The 12,694-nt window shown below is 41.5% G+C and overlaps 2 protein-coding genes across 5 annotated transcripts in view; both read right to left on the bottom strand.

Annotated features, from left to right (window-relative positions):
* fgd4a (FYVE, RhoGEF and PH domain containing 4a) overlaps positions 1 to 1,729 on the bottom strand; it is a 56,349-nt gene extending 54,620 nt beyond the window's left edge. The window contains exon 1 of the mRNA XM_019894050.1: positions 1,439 to 1,729. Within this exon, the coding sequence (XP_019749609.1) occupies positions 1,439 to 1,532 (94 nt within the window). The 5' untranslated portion in view covers positions 1,533 to 1,729. The remainder of the gene's footprint in view (positions 1 to 1,438) is intronic.
* Positions 1,730 to 3,130: 1,401 nt separating this feature from the next.
* bicd1a (bicaudal D homolog 1a) overlaps positions 3,131 to 12,694 on the bottom strand; it is a 28,288-nt gene continuing 18,724 nt past the window's right edge. The window contains exons 4-10 of one of the 4 annotated variants that reach the window (XM_019894282.1): positions 11,730 to 12,236; positions 9,733 to 10,125; positions 8,044 to 8,802; positions 7,301 to 7,452; positions 6,998 to 7,208; positions 6,459 to 6,517; positions 3,131 to 4,804 (exon numbers count right to left, since the gene is read on the bottom strand). In XM_019894282.1, coding sequence (XP_019749841.1) covers positions 4,681 to 4,804; positions 6,459 to 6,517; positions 6,998 to 7,208; positions 7,301 to 7,452; positions 8,044 to 8,802; positions 9,733 to 10,125; positions 11,730 to 12,236 — 2,205 coding nt within the window. In that variant the 3' untranslated portion in view covers positions 3,131 to 4,680. Of the gene's footprint in view, positions 4,805 to 6,431; positions 6,518 to 6,997; positions 7,209 to 7,300; positions 7,453 to 8,043; positions 8,803 to 9,732; positions 10,126 to 11,729; positions 12,237 to 12,694 lie in introns of all 4 variants that reach the window. The other 3 variants (XM_019894284.1, XM_019894283.1, XM_019894285.1) reach the window with 3 other exon arrangements.

The raw sequence follows: 12,694 nt of genomic DNA, 5'->3' as shown, positions 1-12,694 counted from the left end.
TTTAATCTTAAAGTGCATTACTATATTTTTCAATACCAATTACTTGTTAAAGTTTGTACAATCAGTGGGATCAGTTGCAATGCATATATGTGAATGATAAAAGTAAATTGCACATTTGTCGAAGGAAATGTAAGGTGCTTCATGAAATGTTTTGTAAAAGATATGTTCATTTAATTTCAACATTTTCCTAATGTTCTTGTGCTTCTTTATACCAAAACAAAGGAAAGACATGTTGTTTTGGTTATTTATAGCAAAGTATGGTATCATTTTAATGGTCCGGCCCACTTGACATCTACCCAGGCCGTATGTGGCCCACCATGTGAAATGAGTTTGACACCCCTGGGTTAAAGAGACTGTCTCATTGCTAACTGGGCATATTAGCCTGACATAACTCCACATACAAGTTGAAATCTGATTAGACAACAACCAAAAAAAATTAACATCCACATGAACTGGAAGCAGTGCGGCTTTGCAGCCGTTTTAACACCTAAATGCTAGTAGACTGGATAGGTGTTAAGAAATGTGTAGTTCAGTTTTGAAGCAAAAAGAACGTTTTAGATATTAATCATTTCGTTTGTAGTGGGCAAAACCGAAGTGCAGATACCTCTTTCTGTTGTTTCAATTAATCACAATTACATTACACACGTATTGAAAGATATTACTCAAACAGATTTTGACGAGTCAGCAAGACATTGTTGAAATCTGTTAATTCTGTATAGTCCAACGTTGAAACAGTTTTGCCTTAGTGCTGCCATGAGAAAAATTACAAAATGAGGAGAATACACTGTTGGGAATAAAGTAAAGTAATTTTATGGGACAAATACTACAAATTGGGTTGTAGTTTTAAGTCACTGGTTCTGCTCCTGTTTAGGCCAGCAGAGAGGGCCTTAGTTGCCCTGATCAGCCGCCACTTGTGTACTCTAAGCCAAGTAACTTCACTTATAACAGAGCAAAGTTCACATTACAAGTGCAGGCACTGTTCTCACTTGCATGTTTGCACATGCAGAGTTGCCAGCTCAAACATGAGCTACTCCCTGCTAATTTGCTTGCAGAAAGATTGAGAGATGGAACTGGTTCAAAAAATTAAGCACTGCAAGAACCAGACTGCCGAACCCTAACTAATAATGAACACATCGAAGCACCGCACTGCACCTCTTTGCATGTTACACAGTTGAGAAAAAAAACAAAACAAAACAAACTGAGCCCTCCAGGTTGCAGATGCTGACACAACAGGCTGGAACTTGTATGCAAACATTCATACCTGCTCAGCGACAACAGTTGGTAGTGGTAAAATGTCCTGTTTGCTCACCCAAATGCATTCATTTTCACAACAGTGTCACAAACACATCGTCATAGTCATAAACACAAGTCATCTTGTAGCAGAAAAGCAGAATTAAATAAATTGTCAGGAAAAAAATAAGAAAAGCTCTCAGCTCACCCGTGTCTTCTCCATCCAGACTTTGTTGTTTCCTACGAAAAGCGACTCTGCTGAAGCCCTCCATGCTTCTGTTTGACAAATGCCCCTCCAGCATCGAGACAGGCAAATTACACTCATTCACAAGTAGCCACTGACACGTAAAAAACCCAAAACAAAACAAAACAACAACAAAAAACTTGAAACTCTTCTTTAAAATGTTGTTCTTTTAATAAAGAAGGGGTGACGCGGTAGAAGCTCTGAATAAAAGGGAATAAAACATGTTGCGTTTGTACGAACGGAAGAGTTGTATGAATGTGTCAGGTGTTTCAATGTCTACTCCCTTTGATGACGTAATCGCCAGCGAACGTGTCTGACTCCACCTACCGACTCCCCAACGTTGCACGTTTGTTGCTCGATTTGGCAACTCTGAAGACGACTCCAGCAACTTTACCCCAAAAAGTATCTACTGTACTCACAAAATTAGCTCGTTTTAAAATTTGGTTCAAAACTAATCGCAACTTTTAAAAACGAAACCCTAAAATGCATGCATTTCCCCCCGAAACGACAAGAAATTGTTTTCTTTGTCACACATTCTGAGAAACACAAATTGTCTGCCTCGCTAATAAAGTGCATTGTGAATTATGGTAGAAGACACGGTAAAGATTTTTTTAATCTGCTATAGTTATTTGTCAACTATAAACTACAGTACAGTACTCTATTAGCAACACTGCCGCCTAGAGGCTAGACGACTGAAGTGGCATATTGTACTGTATGTAAGATCGACCACACTTTTTTTTTTTTTACCACAACTTTCAGTTGTTACTTCGTCACCGGTAATGCCATATTGAACTTCAATTTGGATTGCAAAGAAAATAAACGTTCTTCCCTCTGTCTTTGTGGAGAAAGTCAAAAAAGCTTTTTTTTGTTTTTTCGTTTTTTTTTTTAGATCAAACGTTGTAGTCTTGTAGAATCACGCATTGCAGTCTTGTAGAATTACATTACAACCCACCAAGAGAATTGATGCGAGTTTTTAATTTAACTTAGTTACGTGATAGGGCTAACATTTTACTAACAGTTCTCACTATAATGCTGTGAATTTCTACACGAATACTAACTGCAAACAACACGTTCAATACTTAAATATGTTTTATTTAGCTTGTCGTAGACGTGTGCACATTTTGAGCATGACGTCAGATCCACTGTTGAAAGGACACTTTGATTCTCTCCTCTTTCATCTAGAACCGCTTCAAAAAACAAAGGGCATGCAGTAAAAGTGGATAAGATTAACTGATTGTGTTTTGTGTTGTTATATTGTTTTATAATAATAATAATAATAATATTATTATTTTGTTTTGTTTGTTATTTTTATGTTAAGAAACCTGCCTTGGAACTACGGCTGAAAACTAACATTTATGCTAAGTCCGGCGCATTTACACTGTTGTGTTGATTATGCGCACTGTCCCAATGAAATAAATATAATAAATGAATACCACTCTGACAGTTTCAGTTGAGCCACACTGTCATTTTAAAGACATAAAAGGGCACCTACATTGTATCGTTACATGTGCAGTACCTTATGTTGATGCTCAGTGTACATAAGAGAATTTCAGCATTGTCATAAAATTGAAAGACACCATAAACTAGACAAATCATTTATTTCTGAAACCAATTAAATGCAGTTTTAATAAAGAGACGAGAAACAAAACAATTCAATTGTAGCTTCAGCATTCAGCTATTTTTATTCTAAAACCAGGTTTACCATTTTTAGTCTCTCTCCTTCTGGCCTGCTATATTGTGCAAACAGATCAAGACACGGTGCTCACAAGTGAACCAGCAGGAGTACAGATATTCCGAAATGCACAGATACAACAAGAAACAAACAGTCCGTTCGGGGATGCATGTTCAAACGTTGTACTGGCTTTCGTTCAACTGTATCATTCGTATCCCATTAGAACATCAGCATTGAGTGGACATATCAGACACATCAATGCTCAACAAGCATGAGGTTCCAAAAATAATAAAAACAAGGACTCACGTTAAAAAGACAACCAATCCCAGTCAGTTGTCAGATTGGAACTGTTATGTTTGGTGTTGTCACTGTGAGAAATAACTTTCTTCTTAAACAACCTTTTCAACCTACTCTTAAGTGTCTTCACGATGAAGGAAGTAGGAACCATAGTTTTACTGCAGGTAGAGAGTTTGTGATGGGTTTGACTGTACTTTATATTGCTGTGATGCATAGTGCTCAGTTGTGCTTGGACAGTACTGCATACTGTATGAAGGAAGCATTTCAACAAAGATAATTTGCCATCATCATCATCACAATGTGTTACAAGAGGGCAAATGAGGACAATTCATCTTCAAGTTCATGATACAATTTGTGTCAAAATTTAAATTAATGTCCATATATTCCCAATAACTACTCTGTGTAAAACTTGGAATATTTCAGGTCATTTCTTTCACACAAAAAAATAATAAATTGATTTTGTAACCCTAATTACTACATAAAACACAAGAGGACCTCTCAGAAGACACATTACTTGTTTTAAGTTAGACATGAAAAAAAATAATGGTGACAGTCAAGAGGCACACTTTGTTAAATTACTGTTGACATTTTTTTTTTTAAAGGAAGCAGTCTGGTCCCCACATGGTCACTTGAACCTGTGCAACTCAAAAGGCAAAATCTCAGGCCAGCAGCCCTGATCTCAAAACATACTCATCTCACTCAGTCTGAAGAGAACTGAGCCAAGCACGGATATAGTAACATCCCTTGACGCTGCTCTAAAATAAAAGAAACCTAGCAATAAAAATCTCATGTTTGCAAAAAAAAAAAAACTGCATAAAAACGCACGCATCCAAAGAAAGACTAGTGAGGTTAGGATGATCCTATAATTTCCACCATGACCACCACAAGAAATTCTTTAACACTGATAAAATCTCCCTTTTAATACTGTGTTCTTTGGGTTTGTTTTAATATTCAGTCACAGTTGAGGAATGACCAGCCAAGAGAAAAACGCCATTTCAATATGAATAAATATCTAATAAATAAATCATCACCATTATTCATCATTATTAAGAATGCATACGAATAGGGGCAAAGAGTCATGTGATTTGTCTCATCTGTGTGCACCTGTCTCTTGTGACACAGGGAATCAGCGGGCCAGGAAAGCACCTCTGGGTCAAAACATCCAGTGACATCTTCGTAGGGCTTCAAGGAGCTGCATAGGAACACCGCTCCTAGTCGACAGCCGACATTTACTGGGCTAGGTGCCGGGTGGCTTGGGATGGTGGGTCAGGCAGTCACGAAGGTCAAAAGAGGAGAAAAGACGACTCCTACCGCTGGACAAAACTGTTTTGTGTTCTTGAAGGTCAGCACGAAATTTAGGACTGAAAGAACGGAGAAACACAAACAGTGGAAATACATGTGGTTGGAAGACTGTACAACAAGGAATAGACAGCATTTTCTTTGGCGGATAAAGAGATCCAAATCACACAGGTTTCCTGCATAAAACATTCAATGACGGAACTGAAATGCCACTCAGCGAAAGGTGGAAACATTTAACTAAATATTTACAGCTAGTGCTCAATTAACTAACTAAACCAACCAAACAGGTCTGAAGTCAATACCTCTTAGACCTGCACAAATTGTAGAGTACAATCTGGGAGAAACTGATGGCCTATTACAGGGGTGGCCAACCCGCGGCTCGTGAGCCGCATGTGGCTCTTTGGCTGGTTCAATGCGGCTCCCGGGCTTTCACACAATTGTCGAAAACGCCTCGGCGATGGGGCTGCCATTAAAACATCGGTGCTTAATACATAGAACGTACTACGTCAGCCTATCACCAATCCTGTTACTTGATTGACATAGAGGGCAACCAATCAGATGACTGAATCACCGCTCATGCGCAAACAACGGCGCTAAGTGCTAAGTGCTAAGCTAGTCAGCAAATTACCTCCGTTTTTAAGGCAGGGGTTCCCAATATGTCGATCGCAATCGACCAAGAGCCAGCAGACTGGTCCCAAGTCGACCGCGAGCGGTGGGAGGAGGAAATGGAAAAAAAAAAAAGAAAAAAGATTTGTGTGTTTGTGTCTTTAGGTTTCATTTATGTTCGGCGATCAGGCTGTTGCTCGTCATGGCGTGCATGCATATGTGCGTGAGTGCATGGTCGTGTGTGTGTGTGTGTGTGTGTGTGTGTGTGTGTGTGTGTGTGTGTGTGTGTGTGTGTGAGATTCTTTGCAGTAACACAGTAAAAAAATTGGCTCTTAGTCTCTGACTGGTTGGCCACCCCTGGCCTATTTTCTAAAGGTAAATGTCTCCATTCAGACAATCATATTTCCTCATCGTTCTTCTCTGTCCAACTTAATTCAGCTGCCAGGCTAGCTTTACTCCACGACGACCATACAAACAAAAAAAACAGGGCTGAAATTATTCACACAATCCTCGCAAAGGCAGGAAAAAAAGTCCACTGATGTTTATCCAATGATCCTCAAAGGAGAACATCACAATACCAAAACAGGGTTGGAAACAAAGGTTGACCACCATGCCTGAAGAACAGTCAACGGCTGCCATGACAGACAGACAGAGTACTGTAGATCAGGGGTCACCAACACAGTGTCCACTGGCACCAGGTAGTGCCGCAGGACCACATCAGTAGCATGTGGACCTGTGGTAAAAATAATCCAAAATTGGGGCAGTGGGATTTCCTAGGAATTTCTTGAAGTGATAATCAAAATGTAAACACCTGTAGAGATTTTGACAAGAGTGGTATACTGATAAATAATTTCCTACCTTGTTAGATCATTGTTGATAATTATTGTGGGGAACCATGAACATGATTAATATACCGTATTCACATAGATAGATTGCTAATAATCGCACATAAGATCATGTCATCTAATTGGCAAGTTTATGGTTTCAGAAATCTCAATCAAACTTTTAGCATGTCACATTAAGCAGGAAATAGTTACGGTAACCCCTGCTCTAGATAGAAAAAATTATAGTACAGCACGTTACCTGTATGCAAAGGAAATTCCCTCTCACCTTAGCTGTGTGGGGAGTGACGATATTGAGGCAGCAGGCTGCTGACAATCTACAAGAAACTGATACATTAGACACATACACGCAGTGGTGATGCTCACGGTTTAGACAAACAGACAAAACAAGGAGAGCGTCAGTGTAAAATATCATAGCAGGAAAGACACTGCCATCTTGTGATTAACAATGTACATGTGCATGGAAGAAGCGGGATGCTTGTGTGTCTTTATTTGAATGATTTTCTTTTTGATACACCTAAAAGTATTCTACGAAGAAACTTGTAAATGCAATATCGGATGAGTAAATTATAATGGTGCTAATTAAAACAGGATGGAGTAATTAAAACGGTGTTCCAGGATTCAAAATTGCAGTCTCATACTGCAGTTCACAGCTTTTGTCGGAAGGGGGCACTGCATACTCCCAAAACATATCGAAAAAAACATTCTGTCGTCATTTTCACTTCGTTTTAATTTGTCTCTACCTCTTGTGTTATTAAATGTGTTTGAATGATCACACTTCATCTGAGTCAATAATGTGCCACTTACTTTTGGTGGGCTGCTTTTTATCTTGGGCACTTTAGCGCCGCGACCACGATGGATCTGCTCATGGTCAAACTCCAGATCTTCCAGCCGTTGGGTCAAGGCCAGTTTCTGCTGGATGGCCATACGGAGGAGAGAGTTTAATGTCTTCTTTTCATCCTCCGCTGCTGCAAGTTGTCTCTGCATCTCATCTAGCTGGGTAACATATTCATCACATCTGCAAAGACACAACAAAACAGACTTATCGCGATGTTTCTTCAAACCAAAGAAAAAAAAAAGATTTGCACCAACGACTGCTAGTGCCCTCACCTGGTAGCAAACATTGCTCTGAGGGAGGAGAAGGTGGCGGCGTCTTCTTTGAGGGCCTTCAGCTCGTTCCTCAGCTTCATCATCGTCTCTGTCACCATCGCCTTTTCATTTTCATACTTGCTCTTCAGATTGGCCAGTGCTACCTCTGCTGTCTGCAATGTGGACAGTCACCTTTGAGAAAGACGTGTCTTGTAGAACGCACATTACAGCACCATCAGGCGTGCGGGGGAATCCAATTTCACGTAATTGTTCTGAAATGTGTTACTCGTTTGCTACAAATAGCATATCTTTGTTCATCTATCCAGTGATTGAGACAAGATTGTAATTTTATATAATTATACATTTATACTTTTTTACATTCTACTGTAAAAAAATTTAATTGTGTCCTGAAGCAAATGAGGCAAGATGAAGAGCGCGACCTGGGTGCAACCAGCAGAACTGCGGGTGATTCTGTGTAAAGTGTTTTTTGGTCTAAATATGATCAACGTGATGATCTACATTCTACACCTAAGCACCATTCAAAAATATTCGGAGTAATACAGTACTGGTATAGAAACAGGAGTTGTGAACATTCAGAGACAGCATCTCACAAATGAACTTCAAGATTTCAAACAACGCTGTAAGAAGATATGCACAGCTGACAAATCAAGGACAGCCAACCAATTATCATGGCTCATTAAAAAGATAATTGATGCATTTCGTTTTGTGATGTTTTCAAGTTCTAAAGAGGCTTGACTTCTTACCTGTTTGTTGGCCTTCAAAACCAGTCTGAGTGTGGCTATCTGCTCTCTTTTGGTACTGAGAAGCGACTTGAGCTTCAGAATTTCCTCCAGACACAATTCCTTGTCTTTATCGAGCGTGGGTGCAAGCTCTCTGGCTGCAGCCCTCTGCCTGGACAGCTGCAGGGAGCGGTCAACAGCCCTCTGCAGGTGCTTGATCTGGTCTCTAATAATGGCGTTCAAGTTGTAGATATTCATGGGCTCCTTCCGCAGGTCTCCCCCTGCCTCGGAGGGCACCGGTGATGGGCAAGGGGACATGCTGGTCCCAGGAGAGCTGGTGGTGTTGCGAGTGGGGCTACCGTGGTGGATGGGAGAGTCCGCTGCATTGGTTGTTGTGTCACTGTGTTGGGAATCTTTGGACGGGGAGTCCATGGGACTTCGCTGAGCCTCGGAAGAACAGGGTGCCGAAATCGCAGCCAGGCGTCGAGCCAGGCGGGGTGAAAGTAAAGCCCGGGGGTCTTCAGAGCCTTTGAGGCTGCCGTTGCGTGTGACTCTACTCTGCCGGTAATAGTCGAGCATGACGCGGTTGGGTGTCTCATTATTGCACAGGCACACATGGTGGTAGAGCTGTGCAAGCTCCTCGCTGAAGGTCACCAGCTCGTCCTGTGCAGTGTTCAGAAGGAGTTGACTCTCTGCGGCAGTGCTCAGAGCAGCACGTAGCTCCGCCTCCAAGCTCACCGCCCTCTCACGGCCTTCTCGTAAACTGTTCTCCAAATGGGTTACCTGAACAGAACATTAATTCTGATTAATTCTAGGCAATAAAATATGATGCAATTAATACAACAATAAAAAGTATACAGAACCAGTCAAAACTCTGGACACATTTCTCATGATATTCAATGACAGTTTGTAATCCGCATGTCATCACGATTGCAAACCTTTCCATTCATTTGGGCATCAGGCACTGGCAGAGAATAAATCCGGCACCACCTGCTTGAATGGCAGTAGCATGTACCATTACGTTACCAGTCCATATTGTCTTGATAGAAAGTGTAACTAAAGTGCATTGAATACTTTCATTTGCCAAATGGCAATTATTAAAATGCATGGTCAGGCAAAATGATCTGACACATTTGTAGATGAAATAAAAGGCAAATAAAGTAAAGAAACAAGAAAAGTGAGCAGGAGCAGTATTGTGTGAATTTTTTCAAATGGAGTATCAAGCGAGAGTGCTTGAGAGCTAAAATAGTTTGCAGTGACAATCTTTTAAAACAAACAAAAACACCAAAACAGAATTATTTTAGGTGAAGTCTTTGCGGCTTGGGAGAAAATTTTTGAATAAAAAGACATCGGAAAGTGAGAGAGAAAAGAGTGTCTTGTCGCCTCCTGAAGTGGTTTTACCATGCACATATCCGTCCATCCATTTTCTAATCCGCTTATCCTCACAAGGATCGCGGGGCATGCTGGAGCCCATCCCAGCTGTCTTCGGGCAGTAGGCGGGGGACACTCTGAACTGGTTCCCAACCAACCGCAGGGCACACGTGTTGGTCTCAACAACCATTCACGCTCACAATCACACCTAGGGACAATTTGGATGCATGTTTGGTTTTTTTGTGGGAGGAAACTGAAGTCCCAGAAGAAAACCAACGCAGGCCCGGGGGCCCCTTTTCATACCGGTATATGTTTTTTTTTTTTTTAATAGTGACAACAAACCTGTTCGCCCAGTGCGCGTATTCTGTCGTCACTGTGAGCATCTGCTTGCCCCTCTGCAGCCTGGCTGTACTTCTCCTTCAAGGCCTTCAGCTCTGTTTTCAGGTTGATCACCTCTGTCACCGCCACCTTGTATTTACACTCCAGGACCTCAAACCCATTTATGTCCACGTCGCAGTGACCATTAGCTTGAGGTGACATTGTGCCGTCGGCAGGTTTGTCACTGTCTTGAGGGTCATCCAGCCCTTTGCCACCATTAAGATGCTTCATGGCGTTGACGCGCTCCGTGAGGCGATGGACTCGCTCACTCTGGTCGGTTAGTGCGCCTTGTGTGTGTTGCAGCTGGGTCTGGGACTCCTGCAGGTTCATGAGCAGTGCCGCTTTCTCACGCTCTACCTGAAGGATAGAATTAGCATTCACAAAAGAATGCTGCATAATTATGTCATGAACAGACTTCACCGTCTATAAAATGTGTTAAAACACCAAGAAAGATGAAACATTTGGGGTCTAGTAATGATCTGTACAGTCAAACCTCGGTTTTCGAACGTCTCTGTTCTCGACCCAATTGGTTTTCGACCAAAAATTTCGAGTTTTTTATGCCTCGGATAATGACCAAATTTCGGTTCTCGAACAAACTGAGCGCACTTGAATGCGTCACTTGACTCCTCTCGCCTTCCTTACACGAGGAAGCGGTGCTTCCTCGGGTAGACGAGGAAGTGACGCTTCCTCGTTTAGTGTTCCATGGTGAACAGACGTGTTCAATAAAAATTTTTTTTTTTTTTTTTTAAAAAGAGCGCGGTTTCGGTTTTCGAACAAATCGGTTTTCGAACAGCCTTCTGGAACAGATTATGGTCGAAAACCGAGGTATGACTGTATTTCTAACTGTGTAAAAGTGTACTGAAAATAATTTGGTCATTTTTGAGGCCATGAACTGCCAAAACATCAAAGTTGAACCCACTGATATGTCGATCCGGTAAAAGCTGTGATGGTTGAACTGAGAAAACAGCCCATTTTCTTATTGAATATTCATTTCATTAAAAGGTGTGTGACAACATTTCCCCATAAAAGTGTCCTGGTACATTGGCGGTGTAGTTTTTCACATAAGTGACATTTATGCAGTTGGCACAAGCTTAGTTGAGAATTGCCTTGAATTTTGATGTGCGGAACGGGGGAGACAACCGTCAAGTGATTAATTTGTTGATTCAGTGTTTTTTTTTTTTCCCCCCAAGACTTTTGTCCACATTGTCGACATGACGTATGAAGTTATGTGCTTCACATGCTGTAAGTATGCATGATGCTGGCACATTTACAGCTTTGTGTTTCTAGACCAAAAGCAGAAAACGCCAGTCCTCGTCCGTGTCTCTTCTCTGCATCACTTTGCTGTGCCGATCACGTCCTAATCATCTTGACAGCACTCCCAATGGCCCACGCACATGCATCACAACAGTTCTCTGTTGCTGCCTAATCTCAAAACAGGCAACGATTTGAGCAACATCGCAAATGCCAAATGTCAGTTTCTCTTTGCAATTGAACAGAACTTTGTCACTAAAGATATCTAGACTATGCCAGAAGTAACTAAAACAGCTTCAGGGAATTCACGTGTCATGACAACAGATGATTTATCTTTTCCACTGGGAGGATATCAACTTGTATTAAAGGGGGAAAAAACATTGTACTTGTCCATTTCTGTCAGAAACCTTTTATTATCACTGATCTTAATTCAATTATTTGTGTGATTATGGGGATTAAAGCAGCATACTGACATCTGAATTAACCAAGCGTCCAGTGAAGCGTATTTAATCAAATTCATTACATTTAAAAGTCCTCTCACTCCCTATCCATCACGTATGCGTTTGTTTAACACACAAACACTGATTTCTCGGAATCATCTTTATATGGGATGGACCTCTGCTGTTATTGTTATCATAGCAATAAGAAAAGATCGAGTGGCTTCCAAGAGAGTGAGCCAGCATACCACAAAGTCGACTTCCTTCACTGACCTGTATGAGCTGCTGTTTGAGCTTCTGCATCTCCGACAGGTTGAGCTCACTAAACAGGTCAGGTACCGGGTGCGTACCCTCGCTCTTTCTGCCCGCACGGTAGTCTCCATTCATTTTGGCCAACATGGCGCCTGCATGAAGGTGACCGTTGTGCCGACAACAGTCATCACTGTTGCCATTGACAGCGACAAGAACGCTGCCGTTGCTGCTGTTGGCGCCGGCGCTGCCGTTGACCTCCTCCGGGAACTTGAGGCCTTCGACGCCAGTGACAGTGAGGGCAATGTGGGTGCCCACGCCGTAGACGCTGTCACTCAGGCTGAGGTGATGGGCCAACTCTTTTCGCAGATTGTTCTTTTGCTCACGCTCACTCTTGAGGGCATCCAGGGCCTCTTCCAGTTGCCCAGCAGAGATTTCTTTCAGACGTAAAGCGTCTTCAAGTTGGCTGTTGAGCAGAACAGTCTCCTCTTCAAGGACCTTAATCTCATGCTTGAGACCCTCATACTCCACCTGAGAACAAGAACGAAGAGAAAAATACAGAAAAAAAGAAAAACATCCCTGAATATTAGAACAGCATTTATCAAGAAATAGTGAAATTGTCAAAAGAAAAAAAAAACTTTAATTGAGCGACAATACCAAAGAGTCCAAATAATTGACCCAAAAAATGACAACATATCACAGAAATTCACAGCGACCATGAAAATATGTGTGAAGTGTAAGTGCTTGTGTTTAAGGCAGGGGTGTCAAACTCATTTCACATGGTGGGCCACATACGGCCTCGGTAGATGTCAAGTGGGCCGGACCATTAAAATGATACCATACTTTGCTATAAATAACCAAAACAATGTCTTTCCTTTGTTTTGGTATAAAGAAGCACAAGAACATTAGGAAAATGTTGAAATTTAATGAACATATCTTTTACAAAATATTTCATGAAGCACCTTACATTTCCTTCGACAAATGTGCAA

Source organism: Hippocampus comes, unplaced genomic scaffold (genome assembly GCF_001891065.2).
Source record: "Hippocampus comes isolate QL1 unplaced genomic scaffold, H_comes_QL1_v1.1 scaffold104, whole genome shotgun sequence".
Classification (NCBI taxonomy): domain Eukaryota; kingdom Metazoa; phylum Chordata; class Actinopteri; order Syngnathiformes; family Syngnathidae; genus Hippocampus; species Hippocampus comes.
The sequence above is the reverse complement of the archived record's forward strand: the minus strand, read 5'-3'. Positions and strand labels throughout refer to the sequence as shown.